General features: G+C 43.3%; 1 protein-coding gene across 1 annotated transcript in view; it reads left to right on the plus strand.

The window, feature by feature from the left end:
• The window catches only part of LOC120030237 (phospholipid-transporting ATPase ABCA1-like), a 218,291-nt gene that overhangs the window by 129,566 nt on the left and 69,217 nt on the right, over positions 1-19,508 (plus strand). Inside the window, exons 30-33 of the mRNA XM_038975583.1 lie at positions 12,417-12,511; positions 13,018-13,123; positions 17,102-17,176; positions 17,865-18,034. Coding sequence (XP_038831511.1) covers positions 12,417-12,511; positions 13,018-13,123; positions 17,102-17,176; positions 17,865-18,034 — 446 coding nt within the window. The remainder of the gene's footprint in view (positions 1-12,416; positions 12,512-13,017; positions 13,124-17,101; positions 17,177-17,864; positions 18,035-19,508) is intronic.

Here is a 19,508-nt window from a genome sequence, read left to right on the forward strand (position 1 = left end):
GCTTTTGGTGTTTACACAAGGTTTGTTCTCTGCCAGTACATTATGGGTTATTATTTGAGGTATGTGAGATGAGAGTCTGAGTGTGCCAAGTGATCTTGGAAACATATCTATCATAAAGATGGTAGATTATAGTCCATTACAGGTCCAGAGGGAAATGTGTCTGCATACATAATGCTTTTTGTTACATTCTAAGGTGGTTCATGCTTGGCTCATTGACAGTCATTCATGTCTTGACATGAGCTGTTTCTGTTCTGCTGGGTTTCAGGAAACCAAAAAATGTTCTAAGAAAAACATTTCCGCTCCCGCAAAAGGTTTAACTGCAGTGACAAAAAGTTAAAGGGAATGAATGTACTCCTGAATAATGAACTCATGATCTAAATCAATCCCGGTTATATGGCACGCAAAAAGTTATAATAATGTATAAAGTTTTGGCGCAAATGATCAAAAGCACTGAAAGTCAGTATACAGTACCCAGTGGTTTGATTGACTGATTATTTTCCTTTTCTTCTTGTTGTCTTGGCAACATGTAAATAGAAAGTCAATATCCCACATTTACACACAAAAACTAAAACCAGTCCTTTGAGTCGTGCTTTTCAAGACACAAACATCTACGAATCCCAATTCTCTAGATGGGGTAGTCATGACATTCATTGTTTTGATTCTGGGGGCTTTGTATTGACAGCCACATCGTTTTCTTCCCTCAGACAGAAATACCACCTGTCTATTTTGTCAATCAACTCCTGGTTTGATGTGCCTGTCCAAATCCCAGCTGGGAGATATCTGTGGACACTCCTTGAGACTGAGGACAAACACACTACTGGTGAGGAGGCGTGAGGTTGATTTGATAGGTGATCGACAGAGTTAGTCACCCGCCTGAATGATACATTCAACAGTTGATCAAAGATCAAAATAGGGTGATAAATCAAATACAGTGGATGTATAAATGTACATTCTTGTCATAGAAGATGTAAGGAGTGACACTTTATGCCTGCAGCGCTACGCGAAGGTTTGATGCCTTTTGACATGTATTTGCAGATAGTGTTTTGACTTGCACAGACAGTTTGTGAAAAGTTCCTCTGTTTTCCACCCTTCTTTCCCCCCTCTTTTACCCCCTCCTGTTCTTAGAGGAACTTGAATGTCTAAGAGGCGGATATAGTAGTGACACAGTTTCCAAACAAATATTCCAAAGCACAGTCTGACAAATCTGAAATCATTTGGTTCTGTGGAGTTTGTGAGGGAGATTATTGTTTTTTTCTGTTTGGCGTCATGTTCTGAAGTACAGATGTAGGATCTTAATGTGATCACCCTGTGGCACGAGATTTAAGATTTAAAAAGGCTTCTGATGTTTGTAATTTCCACCTTTACATTTCAGACTTGATTTTCCCTTGTATCAAATGTATCAACTCCTACAAAAATATCCATTAATTATAATCCACATAATAATTCACATTTTGTCATGCTGTCGGATTATTTTCCTGCTATAACAAACTGGCTCAAATTAAAACCCTACATCTGTATCGCATGAACTTGGAATGAATATTTAGATGTTTGACTGTAAAGCCTTTGAATATCTTTCTAAGATTGCTAATTGGGATGTTTGGCAAAATCTTGGCAAAGAGGAACTCTTATATATACACACACACACAAACACAAACACACACACACACACACACACACACACACACACACACACACACACACACAGACACAGACACAGACACAGACACAGACACAGACACACACACACACAGTCAGACGGAGACAGACAGTCAGACGGAGACAGACAGTCAGACGGAGACAGACAGTCAGACGGAGACAGACAGTCAGACGGAGACACAGACAGTCAGACGGAGACACAGACAGTCTGACGGAGACACAGACAGTCTGACGGAGACACAGACAGACGGAGACAGACAGACAGACGGAGACAGCCAGTCAGACGGAGACAGCCGGACGGACGGAGACAGCCGGACGGACGGAGACAGGCGGACAGATAGATAGATAGATAGATAGATAGATAGATAGATAGATAGATAGATAGATAGATAGATAGATAGATAGATAGATAGATAGATAGATAGATAGATAGATAGATAGATAGATAGATAGATAGATAGATAGATAGATGAGAGAGAGAGGCTGGAAGTAGCACATAGTAGGTCACAGAGCAGGGCCCCTGAAGCAGGTTAGAGGTTAAATGCCAGTTGGTGGCACCTGAGATTCTGATATTAGCAACCCAACCTGCTCAACCTGTGTGTTTGTGCGTGCGTGGGTGTGAATGCCAATGCGTATGCATGCATGTGTGTTAGTGTGTACACATTTGTGTGTGCTCAGTCCTCAGACAGACAGTAAGAGGCCCTTGAAAGCCAATGACTTCCCCTAACCGGAGCCCATGCTGTTTGGTGAAAATACCCTTTTTAAAGACGCACAGCTCATCCCCAGTCCTCATCTCTTCCCCCATCCTTCCGTCCTTCCAAGAGCTCATTTATAGCGATGGACTATCACAAGACGTCCGCCCTTGACGGATACATAATGCCTCGTTGAGCTTGTGCGAGCCTCACTGTGTACCCCCCACATCCTGTGACAAAGCAGGGCCTATTTGAAGTGGGGGTTGGAAAACGGTATTATGGGATATGGATTGTTGTCGAGACAGTCGGACAAAAGGAACACCCTTTGTGTGGCCTTTCTTATTCTGACACATGGATGTTCGGATCTGGACGAGGTTGTCATGGTGTCTCATTAAAACGTGCTGTTGGATACATTACATGAGTCTCTCTCTCCTTTTCAATTTTTTCCGTCCCATCTTTAAGATCACTGTATTTTGATTGTATCTCTTTCTGCCACTCTTCCCTTCACATGGTGTTGTTCAAACACAAGCATTCAATGGTATTTAGGGAATTTTTGGAATACGTTGGATGATGTTGGACCATATAATCCATGCCTTTAATGAGCATGGAACATTAATACCACGTTGTAGGCCTGATGAACAAGTCAGAAGGATGAATGTTAAATTTCCTACCGGCAAGAAGTCAACTTCATTCTCCTCTAGCAGAGCTAAATGACTCATCAGTTGTATGACACAAGAATGCTTTCATTGTGAATTTGTCGCATGCGGTCTAAAACAGCAGTACTATTGGAACATACAGTATTTTACCCTCATATCTTGTACATCATTCTGAAGGAAGATAACATTCCACGCCATCTGCCCTTGTGAGTTCAGAGGAATAAGCTATCCTACTCTTCAGATTTGGGAAACAGAGGTACAGACATGAAACATATAAAGATAGATGTGCAGGGGCAGGATGAATCCCACCAATGACACAAATATTAATTTTCAAAAAGTCTGCTGCCTCAGTTTGTATGATGGCAATTTGCATATACTCCAGAATGTTATGAAGAGTGATCAGATGAATTGCAATTAATTGCAAAGTCCCTCGTTTCCATGCAAATGAACTGAATCCCCAAAAAACATTTCCACTGCATTTCAGCCCTGCCACAAAAGGACCAGCTGACATCATGTCAGTGCTTCTCTCGTTAACACAGGTGTGAGTGTTGACGAGGACAAGGTTGGAGATCACTCTGTAATGCTGATTGAGTTCGAATAACAGGGGCACCACCAGTACAGAGCTTGCTCAGGAATGGCAGCAGGCAGGTGTGAATGCATCTGCACGCACAGTGAGGCAAAGACTTTTGGAGGATGGCCTGGTGTCAAGAAGGGCAGCAAAGAAGCCACTTCTCTCCAGGAAAAACATCAGGGACAGACTGATATTCTGCAAAAGGTACAGGGATTGGACTGCTGAGGATTGGGGTAAAGTCATTTTCTCTGATGAATCCCCTTTCCGATTGTTTGGGGCATCCGGAAAAAAACTTGTCCGGAGAAGACAAGGTGAGCACTACCATCAGTCCTGTGTCATGCCAACAGTAAAGCATCCTGAGACTATTCATGTGTGGGGTTGCTTCTCAGCGAAGGGAGTGGGCTCACTCACAATTTTGCCTAAGAACAAAGAATAAAGAATGGTACCAAAACATCCTCCGAGAGCAACTTCTCCCAACCATCCAGGAACAGTTTGGTGACGAACAATGCATTTTCCAGCATGATGGAGCACCTTGCCATAAGGCAAAAGTGATAACTAAGTGGTTCGGGGAACAAAACATCAATATGTTGGGTCCATGGCCAGGAAACTCCCCAGACCTTAATCCCATTGAGAACTTGTGGTCAATCCTCAAGAGGCGGGTGGACAAACAAAAACCCACAATTCTGACAAACTCCAAGCATTGATTATGCAAGAATGGGCTGCCATCAGTCAGGATATGGCCGAGAAGTTAATTGACAGCATGCCAGGGCGGATTGCAGAGGTCTTGAAAAAGAACGGTCAACACTGCAAATATTGACTCTTTGCATCAACTTCATGTAATTGTCAATAAAAGCCTTTGACACTTATGAAATGCTTGTAATTATACTTCAGTATTCCATAGTAACACCTGACAAAAATATCTGAAGCAGCAAACTTTGTGGAAATTAATATTTGTGTCATTCTCAAAACTTTTGGCCACGACTGTGTGCAGACACACACACACACACACACACACACACACACACACACACACACACACACACACACACACACACACACACACACACACACACACCAACTCAGTGTTAATTTATCAAACAATGAATGCTATAGATCTTACCTGTGTGCCGTAGTTTTGAATGGGGGGGGGGGGGGGGCTTGAATTGATTTGTATCTCAGGCTGACCCACCAACAGAAACCCTGAACATACAGAGATTATATTCCCTTTAAAGTGGATTTATTTTCTTTTATCCCTGCTATCCTCCCAATATGCCCTTGAAAAACTGCAGAAAAGGAAAGGGAGCGAGAATAAAACAGGCCCACACAGACACAGTAGCTAGTGTGAAATTGTTGTTTCCATGGAAATGGCATGCGACAGTAAGTCTTATTACCAAATCTCAGGTATTGACTCTCATTGGCGATATTTAACCTTCACAGATGAAAGGCCTCCATTCATGCAAAGGAATTGATAAAGCCGCCGTGCTCTGGGTATTACAATTGATGTCTTTATCATCAGGAGACCGCTCTAACTACAGCCTGTTTGCAAATGATTCTCCTCAGCTACTGCTGCATAGCCTTGCCGCCATTATCTTTCAAATAAATCATTGAAGTTGTGCATATTTTCTTCATTCACCACCTTTGTGAGTAGAGGTGGGTGTTCTTGAAAATTATATCCCAATTCAATGAAATATGCTTTAGGAAGCCTTCAAAAACAACCCTTAATATAGTAACAATAATATATGCCATACAGTTATGTGTGCACACATTTTACATATGGGTGGTCCTTGGAATCAAAACCACTAGACAATCCCTTGCAAAAACTATTTTGAATGAATGAAGCACAAAACATTAGTACAGCCAGAGATATTGAAAACTAGGCATTAAAACTTCCATTGCTACTGATGTACTCCTGTTTTCTAATTGGCCAGGGGTTCAAATTGGACAAGTTTAAGGACAACCCTCCTTGTTTCAAATGACTTTTTTGTATTTTTTTCTTCAGGGTGTTGTCCTGGCATGGTAATGCATTGTTATTATATTGTGCATCTGTAACAGTATAACTTTCTTACGTCCCCGACACGGGCGCGAACCAGGGACCCTCTGCACACATCAACAACTGACACCCACGAAGCGTCGTTACCCATCGCTCCACAAAAGCCGCGGCCCTTGCAGAGCAAGGGGCAACACTACTAATAGGTTTCAGAGCAAGTGACGTAACTGATTGAAACGCTACTAGCGCGTACCCGCTAACTAGCTAGCCATTTCACATCCGTTACACTCACCCCCCTTTCAACCTCCTCCTTTTCCGCAGCAACCAGTGATCCGGGTCAACAGCATCAATGTAACAGTATAACTTTAAACCGTCCCCTCGCCCCGACACGGGCGTGAACCAGGGACCCTCTGCACACATCAACAACGGTCGCCCACGAAGCATCGTTACCCATCGCTCCACAAAGGCCACGGCCCTTGCAGAGCAAGGGGCAACACTACTAATAGGTTTCAGAGCAAGTGACGTAACTGATTGAAACGCTACTAGCGCGTACCCGCTAACTAGCTAGCCATTTCACATCCGTTACACATCAACATTACCAATTCCCATTGTATTACCTGAACAATATGAATCAGAGTTCAGCTTATTGGGAACGGAACCCCTCATTGACCAGCCTAAGCCACTCTATGACATAAAAATATCTGAAAATAAGCAACACAATGTATCTGCAACCTGGATTCAAGCAGGGAGAACAAACAATTTGGGTTGGCCACATCTTTGCTTCAAGAGATTACTGTTGATGTTTTATTTTGGCTTTTACCCCCAAGATCCATTTTAGTGTTAAATGACCTGTCCGTACCGGTTCGTTCAACAAGGAAAGGCGTCTTGAAAACAAAAGTGAAAAGGTTGTGAGGTCACGAGATGAGGCAGATGGTGGAATGAGGCCCAGTAATTTGTTTTAGTTTTTTGGGGAGTAAAACTAGGCTCTGCCGCTGATAGTATATCTAGTGTTGACTTGTAAAGATGGAAATGTCTCTCGCAAACACAGGGAAAACACCCCAGCAGCTTATGTTTGTGTTATTTTGAACATAGCCTTATGTCGGAGGTTGATCCACACAGCAAGGTGAGGTGTTGTCAATAGATTTTCTTCAAACCAATGTCTGTTGTGCGGTGTGCGAGCAAAGGTACTCAAAACATGCAAGTATGCACACACACATATCCACTTGCTGCTGCAAGTATACCAACATTCCTTGCCATTTCCAGCCGATAAGATTTGAGTTGCAATCCATCACTTTAGTTCCCTGTATTAACAAATAACCAGTGGCGATTTTAGCATGTAAATCTTGGTGGTGCAAAAAAAATGTATGTGGGATGCATGCCAGCAAAGCCACTACACTAAACAATACATGAATTGCACTATAACGGTGACTACTGGTACCCATAAACTGTTAGGGCCTACATAAATCTGTCCCAACGCAGAGTCCCAACAGCAGTCCCAACACCTGACCACTGCTACACCTGGCTATCAGCGGAGCCTTGTCTGGCAGCGAAACAGTTCATTCAGCCTCATTTACTGCCTTTAAAAAAAACATAGCTGATATGGCTGACTTGCTTAAACAAATGTAGTTTATACTGACAATTGAGATGTACAAACTATGGAATAAGGGGACAAGAAGCGAATACAAGGCAATCTGTCATTTCGATTAAGACATTAATGAGGAAGCTAGGACAGACGTAGTCAAAAGTTCAGCACTTTTGAAATGTACAGCAACAAAATTCAGAACATGGGCCGTTCTTGAGGTTCTTGAGGTACACCAAGTCAGAACGTGGAATAAATAAAGGGGGCATATTAGCAGACAATGAAAGCTCTTAACGTTACAATATTCAATGATTACATTTCTCAAAAACAGGTTATAGACTACATGTGCACCACCAAGTCAGAACAGTAGGCAAAATTAAGAGGTGAAAATAGACCAAATTATTAGGGTGATGCACATGGACTACTAACAGCTTTCTACACAACATACACTTAGTATTACTTTCTTAGCTACAGTATACATATCTCCCTGGCATATTACATAACGTACGCAGCAGCAAACAATACATTTTTGGATTAACCTTGTTGTGCTGTGCTCACTTGAACAGGAAGTTGGCGCGGCGGTCTTTCGTGGCCAAATTTGTCATTAAACTTTGTCATCAAAGTCTGGCACTCTGGATTTATGGTGCTTTCAAGAAAATTGGGAACTCTGGGGAAAAAAGGTTGAATCATGATGATGTCAGGGATCTTCAGGTCGTAGCTCTGGAAAGAGGCCCGAGTTCCCAATTTACAATTCCGAGTTGGATGAAAGTTCAAAACGTATTTTCCCAGTCGTGGCTCGTTTTCCCCGAGTTCCCAGTTGTCTTGAACTCACAGAAGTCAGATTTTGCAGTTCCGAGTTAAGTTGTTTTAAGGGTGGCACAAATCATGCTTCATTGACAGCATGGCCAATGTTGAATGTTTATCATTTTAAACTAGGAAAAGACACCCTTAATCTTAGACTTGGGTTCACACAGCCACTCCACTCCATATAGCAGGCTAATGATTGCTTTGCAATGATTGCAGTTAGCCACTGATTCCTTCCATACCACTCATTGTTGAATTTGCGATTTACAATTTGTTGTGTAATATTTATGTCCAATAGCCAATGAGCAACGATACGTTTTAGCTATAGTTTATCTTCATATGACAAGGAATAAAAATGATTTACCAATAGATTGTCGACTTGATTCATGATAATGACTGCTAGCTAAGATTTTGAAAGTATGATGTTGACATGATCAGTCCAATCGAAGCTACTGGAGATATGTGTTTTGATGTCATTTTATCTGTGGCCAATGACGTCGAGCCTTCTTGGATGGGCACTAATATATCTCTATGGCAGCACCCAAGGGGCTTGAATTTTCTAGCTCTACCCTTAGACTTGACGTAGTGTCCCCATGAGTGACAGAACACTGAGCCAATCATGGTGCAACGCTCTGTATTTTCTGCTGGCTGCCCCACCACCACAGAAAGCACTGAGCTAGGCTGAAACACCTGCATTTTGGAGCTGCCTTACTCAAGAAAACAAAAAAGAGACCATGTTTTTATGCAGCTTTATTAACTTAACTTTATTATCTTTATTAACTTAATATATATATTTTTTTACATTGTTTACAAACTGATATGTGACACATATTAATCAATATGCAAAAGCCCCCCATCCAAAACAGGAAAGCCCCCCCCTACAAATGTGGGGCTCAAAACAGGTGGGGCTCTGCAAATAACTTACCAGCAGTTACTTTACCAAGACTCAGCTCCACAAACAAGACAGGTGCAGCACTTTTGACAGGAAATTAAAATTATAAGTCATGCCTTTCTGGAAATGGGAATTATATGTTGTGTCTTTAAAAACATAAGAAAACACAATTGACTTGATCATAATTGAGCATTTCTGAGGGAATCAACAAACTAGATGAGACATACTCTGCCTAGTCCTCCAAAGCTACATACAGCAGACGGCACACATAGTTTAAAGCAGAACTCAATGTCCCGACGATTGCATTCCGTTGCTGTCTGGTGAAAACCTCTTATCTCCAAAACAAAAACCTTTCAGGAAATTACCATATTTTCCCATTAACGAACATACAATTATGAAACTTCAGAAGCTATTTTGAATACATGTTCTTGTTCTTAGAGTCATGAAATGTTCCAAGTACATCGAGGGGAGTTAATGCTTTCAGTAATTAAAATAAAAAATGCAAATAGGCAAAAATGGAGTTTAAAGGTTTTCATCAGACAGCGACAATGTGTTTGTGCCAGGTGAAATTGGACGTTGGTCTTTGAGGTTTGCAACACGAGGCTCACGTAGTTTTAAGCAGAACTCTACATCCCGAAAATTGCATTTGTTTGTGCCAGGTAGAATTGATAGTTGGACTTTGAGGTTTCCCAAGATACAGAGACTATATGCAGAGATGAGTAAGAACACTGCCTACCCTCTTAAGGTCTCTCTAACACTGCAGCATGTCAGCTCAGATTTGATTACTCTGAGTTTACAAATGCCTCTCCTGTTTGCCTCTCCTGTGTGTTATCAACCTGCAGTCATCTGGTCGAGAGCGACAGACGCGTGCGGAATAAGAGATGTCATGTATAGGAAGTGCGGGTAAATAGTTGACGTAGATGGCCAATATGCCTTAAAATGACTTGTGCGGTCGAGAGCGGCATACGCTCGTGGAATGATTGATGTGAGGTATAGATTGACAAGTGTAGAGAGAGCATTCTCTGTACAGTAAATCATCTGGATCAGAAGTGGCTGGTGGGAGGACATACCTGAGGACGTGCTCATTGTAAAGCCTGAAATTAAATAATTGGAAAGATATCAAATACATCAAACACATGGTTGCTATTTCATTCATTCCATTTCAGCCATTACAATGACGTCCTCCGATATCTATCTATGGAGTTACATAAATAGCTGACACGTACGGTGTCCATATTAGGACACACGCCCATGGAGTGTTGGAGGAGACCTCACATTATCTGTGGTTTCGATTGGAGGATGTGGAAATCGGCCAATGCAATTAGACCCATGCTGGCTGTGAGCTGTACGGTTAAGTCAACTCTCTATCTGTTTGTTTATGCCTGAGTTCCTGCTGCTCGGAAAGGAGACTCAGATTTTTCAGTGGTAAACAGTGTATTGTGCTGTGACTCATCTGCTTCTTCCTGTTACACAACTTCCTTCTTGCTTCACTAGTAGAGAAACTACATTTCCCAGTAGTGTGGAGTTAGTTGAACTACATTTCCCAGTAGTGTGGAGTAAGTTGAACTACATTTCCCAGTAGTGTGGAGTTAGTTGAACTACGTTTCCCAGTAGTGTGGAGTTAGTTGAACTACGTTTCCCAGTAGTGTGGAGTTAGTTGAACTACATTTCCCAGTAGTGTGGAGTAAGTTGAACTACATTTCCCAGTAGTGTGGAGTTAGTTGAACTAAGTTTCCCAGTAGTGTGAAGTTAGTTGAACTACGTCTCCCAGTAGTGTGGAGTTAGTTGAACTACGTCTCCCAGTAGTGTGGAGTTAGTTGAACTACATTTGCCAGTAGTGTGGAGTTAGTTGAACTACATTTCCCAGTAGTGTAGGGTTAGTTGAACTAAGTTTCCCAGTAGTGTGCTGTTAGTTGAACTAAGTTTCCCAGTAGTGTGGAGTTAGTTGAACTACATTTCCCAGTAGTGTGGCGTTAGTTGAACTACATTTCCCAGTAGTGTAGGGTTAGTTGAACTACATTTGCCTGTAGTGTGGAGTTAGTTGAAGTACTTTCAAAATAACATGGTTCGTTTGTAGATAACAAATTTTCTCAACATGTAGTGGGTCAGATAATACAGATTACTGGGCAAGCAGCTGAAAAAATATGAAAATAAGAAGAACATGGAACCATCCAAATATCTATCTGAGCGACAGGTATCTGAGAGACAGATAGGCACACAAACAAGCTTTCAGAAAAGAACCACCGGCCTTGCACTTCCCCTCTCCCCTCCTAATCCGCCCCCTCGCCCCAACCAAACTAGGAATTAATTAACAAGCTGACGCCTGTTTGCATACATATCCATGTCATTACTAAACGACATAGAAAATAGGCATACAAACACAACTTATCAGCATGGGGGAGGCTATTTAAACTCATTATGTGGGCAGTGTTGTTTACCATCGGTTAGCGTGATAAGCTAGGAACCCAGTGAAGGGTGGAGAGAACACAACTGGGCAAAAGGGATTCAGGGTAGGGAGGGGGATGAAGGCGCTTGAGGCTCAGCTTGGGGTGCTCTGGACCCTAATAAGCAGTCTCCATTAGCGTTGCCAAGAAATCCTTCTAATCAGCATAGTATCCCGACACCATGAAATAAACTGGGCCAGACAGGAGGGGCTTGCTAGTTGTTAGCACGTGTGGATGTGGCTATGTGGAGTGGATGCGCACCACAGTGTCGCAACCTCCCTAATTGTGTCTTTGAACATGCCAATTTATGGAGAGTACGGGCTAATTAGGGCCCTTTGACATTAGCCACAGCTTTGGCTGTATCAAAGCGATGGGGAAGGCTCCAACACACTCACTATTATTTAGTGTTCTTAGTTGGGTTTCACAGCGCCACGCGTATCTGACTTGTTTATGGTTAGAAATGTGGCTGGTGCCACCATCGTGCAATAATGATTGGAGTGCTTCCACCCTGTTTGTATTAGAATGGTGTGGCCATTGTTTTGGCTGAACTTTTTCGATCATGATCATAGTGCCTGGCTTTCAGAGGTAGACATGGCAACCGGTAGTTAGGATTCTGTTTTTTTTGTGTCTCTGATCTCTTTGACATTGTGTTAAAACAAACACCATATTGATCGTCAACATCTGATTGTAAATGTAGATAGGTACAGGTACATTTCAGTGTCCAATCAGTGAATCAGATAGAGGGTTGAAGTACATAGCCTGCCAGACATTTTTTTGTTTTATTTTACACAATACAATATCTGGAACTTGTATGTATCACCACTGCTGTGTGGCTCAGTTTGTATGGTAAAGCACTTGCAACGTCAGGGTTTGTGGGTTTAAATCCCGCCGGGGCTACCAAAATGTACAGACGTGGGGTTGTATGTCCCTTTGGATAAATGCGTCTGCTAAGACGGCATGCCGTGGCTATTGTATCCATTGCTTTGAAGGTGCAATTTTTTTTCTTATTTTCCTCTTAAGCTACCTTAGTAGTCTGTACACTTTAGCAAAACGCACATCACATGTCAATGAGTGCTGGGCTGAAGAGGAGTATGTATCTTAGAAATAATACCATCTCATTATCACGTATTTCCAGCGGACCCAGAATACCACAGACACACTGCAGGACATGACGGGCCGGAACATGACAGACTTCCTTTTAAAGACCTACAAGGAAGCAGGCAGAAAAAGGTAATTTTACTTATTTGACATTTTAGTCATTTACCAGACACTATTATCCAGAGTGGTCATTTTGCATTCAGCTATGTGCTTGGTAGAACTTGCGTAACATTCAGATATAATGCCAACAATGCAACCGGAGTTATCTAAGATAATGTGCATAATGTTAAACTCAAGATCCTATTCATGATAACTAAGTCAAATGAAATGTTACTGTGTGTGTGTGTGTGTGTGTGTGTGTGTGTGTGTGTGTGTGTGTGTGTGTGTGTGTGTGTGTGTGTGTGTGTGTGTGTGTGTGTGTGTGTGTGTGTGTGTGTGTGTGTGTGTGTGTGTGTGCGTGCGTGCGTGCGTGCGTGCGTGCGTGCGTGCGTGCGTGCGTGCGTGCGTGCGTGCGTGCGTGCGTGCGTGCGCGCATGTCTGTGCGTTTATTCCTGTGTTTGTGTGTCCATGCGTTTTCATATCGTATTAAATTGCACTGTGATCTCTGCCCCCACAACTACCACTACCCACCACTCAAGGTATGGAGGGATCTCTGTCGGAGGGGTCAACTCCCAAGTCAGGATGACTGAACCGGAAATAGAAGCTGTGATCAGGGATTTGAGGAGCCTATTAAATTCCTCCCAGGTATGCTATGGATATTGGAATCGTGGTAGCCTTACTGCTGGCCGTTGTACAGCTTGACTACTGAGGGAAAGCGCATTCATTTAATATGTGCCTGTGTGGGAGGAGGATAGACAAGGTACGTTTGCTGCGGTTGAAAGCCAGAAGGGGTCTTTGGAGACCTCAATTCACTGAGGTCCTTGGATGTTGTTTATCTATGTTCAATTATGCATAGACGTAGAAACCAAGGACAAACCCAGCTTATAAACCGGGCCTGATAGCTAATGCTAAGCTTGTGCTCTTTGTGAAACATGGACTTGAATCTGCTTGAGTGACTCTTGAATTTCAATACATTACCTTCAAATCGAACTCAGAGGAAAGTTCAAACTCAGATAGACTTTTTGGTGTCCATGGAAACTGGGTATGATGTATTTAAAACATTTAGTTCTTCCTCTCTTTCTCCTCAACACACTCAAACAAGCGTACACACTCCCACTCTATCTATCTATCTACTATCTCTCTCTCTCTCCCTTCCACTTCCACTTATACACACACCCTCCCCCACACACACATACCCTCCCACACACATACATACCCTCCCACACACACATACACACACACACATACCCTCCCACATACACACACATACCCTCCCACACACATGTAACCGATGTGAAATGGCTAGCTAGTTAGCGGTGGTGCGCGCTAATAGCCTTTCAAACGGTGACGTCACTCGCTTTGAGACCTTGAAGTAGTGGTTCCCCTTGCTCTGCAAGGGCCGTGGCTTTTGTGGCGCGATGGGTAACGATGCTTCATGAGTGACTGTGGTTGATGTGTGCAGAGGGTCCCTGGTTCGAGCCCAGGTTGGGGCGAGGAGAGGAACGGAAGTTGTTACACACACACACACACACCCTCCCACACACACATACCCTCCTACATACAGACACACTACCCTCCCACATACACATACACACCCTCCCACACACACACACACATACCCTCTGCCACACACACACACACACACACATACCCTCTGCCACACACACACACACACACACACCCTCCCACACACACACACATACCCTCCCACACACACACACACACATACCCTCCCACACACACACACACACATACCATCCCACATACACACACACACACCCTCCCACAAACATACACACACACACACACACACACACACACACACATACCCTCCCACACACACACATACCCTCCCACACACACACATACCCTCTGCCACACACACACACATACCCTCTGCCACACACACACACATACCCTCTGCCACACTCACATACCCTCCCACACACATACCCTCCCACACACACACATACCCTCTGCCACACACACACACATACCCTCTGCCACACACACACACACATACCCTCTGCCACACACACACACATACCCTCTGCCACACTCACATACCCTCCCACACACATACCCTCCCACTCACATACCCTCCCACACACATACCCTCCCACACACATTAAATGTTCAAACCTGTCGGAAGCCCGGACCTCAAACTTCTGTGAGATCAGCAGAATGTTGCCCGCCCTCGGGGCATCTTCCCCATCCTTACCCAGGGCACTTCTCCACGCTTTAGATTCTCTACGCTAACACAACTTTAATTAGTCGCCGCAGTGATGATGTAACTCTAATGGCCGAGCATGAGCCGTTCCCAGCTCTGTGCCTTTCCCTTATTAAAGTGGAAAATTGTCCTTGAGATATGGCTAACTCGCTGACTGTGACTGGGTCCCAAATGGTACCCTATATAGTGCAGTATTTTGGGCCGGGCAAAAATAGGGTGTCATTTAGAACGCAATCTGTGTCTGCTTGGGTTGCAGAAGGAGAGAGAACAGTAGTATTCTGCTGTGCCCCCTGACTGGGCTGGAAGTTAGCTTTTAAATTCACGATTGATCGTTTTTTTGGGGGGTTCCACAGCTGAAATTGAAATGAAACTTAAAGGATTCTGGGATTGATTAGGATGACGGATATAGTAACATGGCAGAAACAAAACGCACCGTACTTGAAGACGATTAAGACAGACTAGTAAATAAAGTAGTCAAATGCAGTCAAATACAGTGTCTTGAGAGCCATACCAAAACAGCTTTTAACATACAACTTGTCACGCACTCAACACAACACGTCGTGCCACAGTCGTATCACTGGCCATGGCTGTGGCGGTCGGCCGGCTCATTTGCCATACAACCATCACTTTTTTTCTCATTTTCCATCACCCTTGAGGAGGAAGTTGTTTCGTAAGGGATTAGCAGCAGTAAACACTCGCTGGGGTTCCATAATCCCCCTCTGTCTCGCTCGCGGTGAGTCTTCCCATTTGGCTAAGAAACCAGTGGAACAAGCAGCTAATTCTCAGGAAGACCCCATTCCCATGTTGTGCCTGCTACGTTGCCAACCTACGCCAGACTCTTTCTCCCTACACCTCAACCCCCTGGGGTTTCCTCCTCCCTCTAATCTCATTCCTCAACAGGGAGAAGTAAAAGCAAAATGTGAGTCCCAGCTTTGAGGAAAGGAGAATTACAGACAGAAATTTTTTTTGTAGTTCCTGGGCTCATGAATAGTAAATGAGCTAGAACAGGGAAGTCATTTAACACAGATATTTATGTCGGTGTTCTGTGTGTTTCTGTGAAATTTCTGAAATTCACAATTCAAAGAGATAGGAATGAACCAGGGTCAATGTTATCAGTATAATCACAGTCTCTCGACCAATGTTTCCAGCTGATACGTCTGTACGTATACAGCGTCAGTTGGGCATAGAGGAAAGGGCGGAGTTGAGACATAGGTTATGTCACTGCCTTATCCGCATGTTGCCCTAGCGTAAATATCCCCCACAAAAATAGTATCTAGCAAGATGGAGTGCATTTCGTAAGTGGCTAGTTTGCATCAACCTTCACTAAAAACACTGCAAATGTTTTGTCTGAAAATTTCCGTTTCAAATCGCGATGTTCAGGCATGTCTGCCTCGTGATTTGCTGGGGGAGTTGTCTGTCTTTTAAGAGGACCCTCCCCTTTTCGAAGTTAATAAGATAATCCATCATTAATCCCAGACCAAGTCCTGTCGCTGCCTTAGGTCTGGACTCCATTGGACCCAAGCAAAGTCCGATTTGAAGATGAGAGAAAAGATATGATGATAGTGAAATGTTCATGGGCCTGTTCCCATCCTAAACCTCTTGGGGGTGACATGGGGTCATCTCTCTCTTTCCCTCCCCCTCTTCCTTCCTCTCTCGTATTGTTGGCTTTTGATCAAGGTGAGGGGAGCCATTTGCATTTATTTATATTACACCTGTAACGTGTGCAATGTGCACCGGGCTGAACTGGAACTGGGCACAGGCAGGATGATGGGCCATCGCAAATCACACGCGGCGGCCCAGTCATCTGCAGCAGGCCCATTTCACATGAAACATGACCAGAGTGTATTTTTTAAGGCGACCCATTCAGCCCACTCCCGCTTGGTCCTGTAGCTGTCATGTGCTATATGTTATAACACCATGTTATTTCCATAGTGAGAAAAGAGAGACATATGTAAAAAAAAAAAATATAATAATAATAATAATTAAAGAGTCATTCGGCCCCCACTTGGTCATCAACATTGACTCATTCGGCTCCCACTCCCACCTGCCCTCTATAGCTCTAGTACTCAGGGGACGTATGCATCAAGCATCTCAGAGCAGGAGTGCTGATTTAAGATCAGTTTTTGTATAATTTAGATCACAATAGATAAGATGACATGGACATGGGGGCAAGCGAAAGGCAGTGTTGCGGGTTTGCCAAAATAACAACAAAATGAATGTTACTTCTCAAGCCTATATAAAATAAGTGGACCTCAGCAACCTACAGGTATTGCTGAGAGACCTATTCCCCTCTCCTGTTCTGTGTTGTTTTGCATTTCAAAGAGGATATGTATTTTCCCAAGTGTGTCCAATTAAGCCTTTTTTAAATGTATTTTTATTCTCTCCTTCATTAGGATAACACGACCAATCAGATGCTCCTGAATACCGAGACGCTCCTGAAAGAGCTCGGGACCAGGGATAATGTCAAGGTATTATATCATCATTCATCTTGAGGCTTAGAGACTCAGAGGTTCCTTGGTGGCCATTACCATTTTTGTTTGGTCATCACGAGTGCTTTGTGAGACGACACAGTAGCAGGTATAGCCCAACGCTGGTACAGTACATAGATAGATCTCTGCCTGTGTAGTATGATGCTAATTTGAGAGTTGCTTTATTTTGTTCTAGTTGCTGTTATGTAATGAAAATATAATTGTTTTCATGTATTAAGCATGGCAAGGCCCATGCTTTACATTGGCATTTAACTGGACTAATTACCAGGAGCACTCTGCATCATTTCCATAAAATAAGTAAATCATCACTTTTCCACTCAGAATTAGCTAAATTAACAGTGGTGCTAACTGCCTCCTGCATATCTGATGATGCAATATAGTTCCATAACAGATTTACTTATACCATGGAGTAATGGTTATGTTATGCTAAGTGTTTCCACATCTTGATAACTGTTGTCACTTGCTTTGGCGCTACATAGGTAAGGAGTAAGGTACACTCCATGGGCTGGTTTTCCAGCGGATAAAAAACAACAACTTTAAATGGAGAATCTCCATTGAACATTCTTTTTAACCTAGGACTAGCTTTAATCTTTGTCCGGGAAACTGTATATATGCTTTATATTGTCTTTGAACTATAGCAGCAATAAACCATCTGTCATGTCTCCAGGTGTGGTTCTACAACCAGGCGTGGCACGGTATTGTATCGTTCCTCAATGTGGCCAACAACGCCATCCTGAGAGGCAACCTGCCGCCGGGTCATGACCCCAGGGAGTATGGAATCTCCGCCTCTAGCCACCCCCTCAACCTCACCAAGGCTCAGCTTTCCTACCAGGCAATGTAAGTCGGGTTGTATCAGCTCTGGGGTTCCCCTAGGTACAGATCTAGGATCAGTTACCCTTCTCCAATCGTAACTGTAACCATACATGGGGAAAATGCAACGCTGACCCAAGATCAGCATCTAGGGGTAACTTTACCCTATACCTGTTCTATCACCTGTACGACAGGCCAAGAGGAGCCAAAGGGAGGGAGGAAGGGGTTTAGACAGAGGGGGAGGGAGTGAGGGAAGCTGGAGCGGCAGAACAAGTAGCAGGAGTCTGAGACGGAGAGGGGAGAGGGAAAAGTGGAGAGAGGGAGAGGGATAGTATTGGGCTGGCGTATAGATGAATAGGGAGATTGAGAGGATGAGGCCCTCTGAGAAATAAAGAGAAATAGAGATGGGAGAGAAAGGCAGAGAAATAAAGAGTGACGGAGAGAAAGAGAGAATTAAAGACAGAGATATAGATTTGTGTTAGTAATAGCACACTAGAGGCGATCCCACGGGGACCGCCCGCTTTCACATACTGTTGCTTTATAACCCAAGTGATCAGTCTGGAACCCTGAAGCTTCCCCATGAGATCTCTAGTGTCAATGAGGGCGTTATAGAAGTACAGAACCACAAGCCTCCACTGTCTAATGCAGTCTGAGTCTATCATCGATCTAATTTCCATCATCGAGCAAACCCCTCGCTGAAATGAGGTAATGTAACATACAGTAACATATAGTGTAAGCATAATACAGAGTAATATAGCATAACATAATTACTTAGCATATGAAAACATACAGTAGAATATAGTGTAAGCATAATACAGAGTAATATAGCATAACATAATTACTTAGCATATGAAAACATACAGTAGAATATAGTGTAAGCATAATACAGAGTAATATAGCATAACATAATTACTTAACATATGAAAACATACAGTAGCATATAATAGCACTAATAGCACGCCAACATTCCCGTGTCCTTATAGGGCGTTGGGCCACCACCAGCCAGAACAGCTTCAATGCACCTTGGCATAGATTCTACAAGTGTCGGGAACTCTATTGGAGGGATGCGACACCATTCCTACAAGAGAATTTCCATCATCTGGTGTTTTAGTGGTGGTGGAAAACGCTGTCTCAGGCGCGGCTCCAGAATCTCCCATAAGTGTTCAATTTGGTTGAGATATAGTGAATGAGACGGCCATGGCATATGGTTTACATCGTTTTCATGCTCATCAAACCATTCAGTGACCACTCGTGCCCTGTGGATTGGGGCATTGGCATTCTATGGGGGCATAGCCATGGTAGCCAAAATAATGGCCTACCCAGCATTTTTATACACCCTAAGCATGATGGGATGTTAATTGTTTAATCATCTCACGAACCACACCTGTGTGGAAGCACCTGCTTTCAATATACTTTGTATCCCTCATTTACTCATGTTTCCATTATTTTGGCAGTTACCTGTAGCATAGCATAACATTACATAGCATAACATAACATAAAG

Source organism: Salvelinus namaycush, chromosome 36 (assembly GCF_016432855.1).
Source record: "Salvelinus namaycush isolate Seneca chromosome 36, SaNama_1.0, whole genome shotgun sequence".
In the NCBI taxonomy this organism is placed as follows: Eukaryota; Metazoa; Chordata; class Actinopteri; order Salmoniformes; family Salmonidae; genus Salvelinus; species Salvelinus namaycush.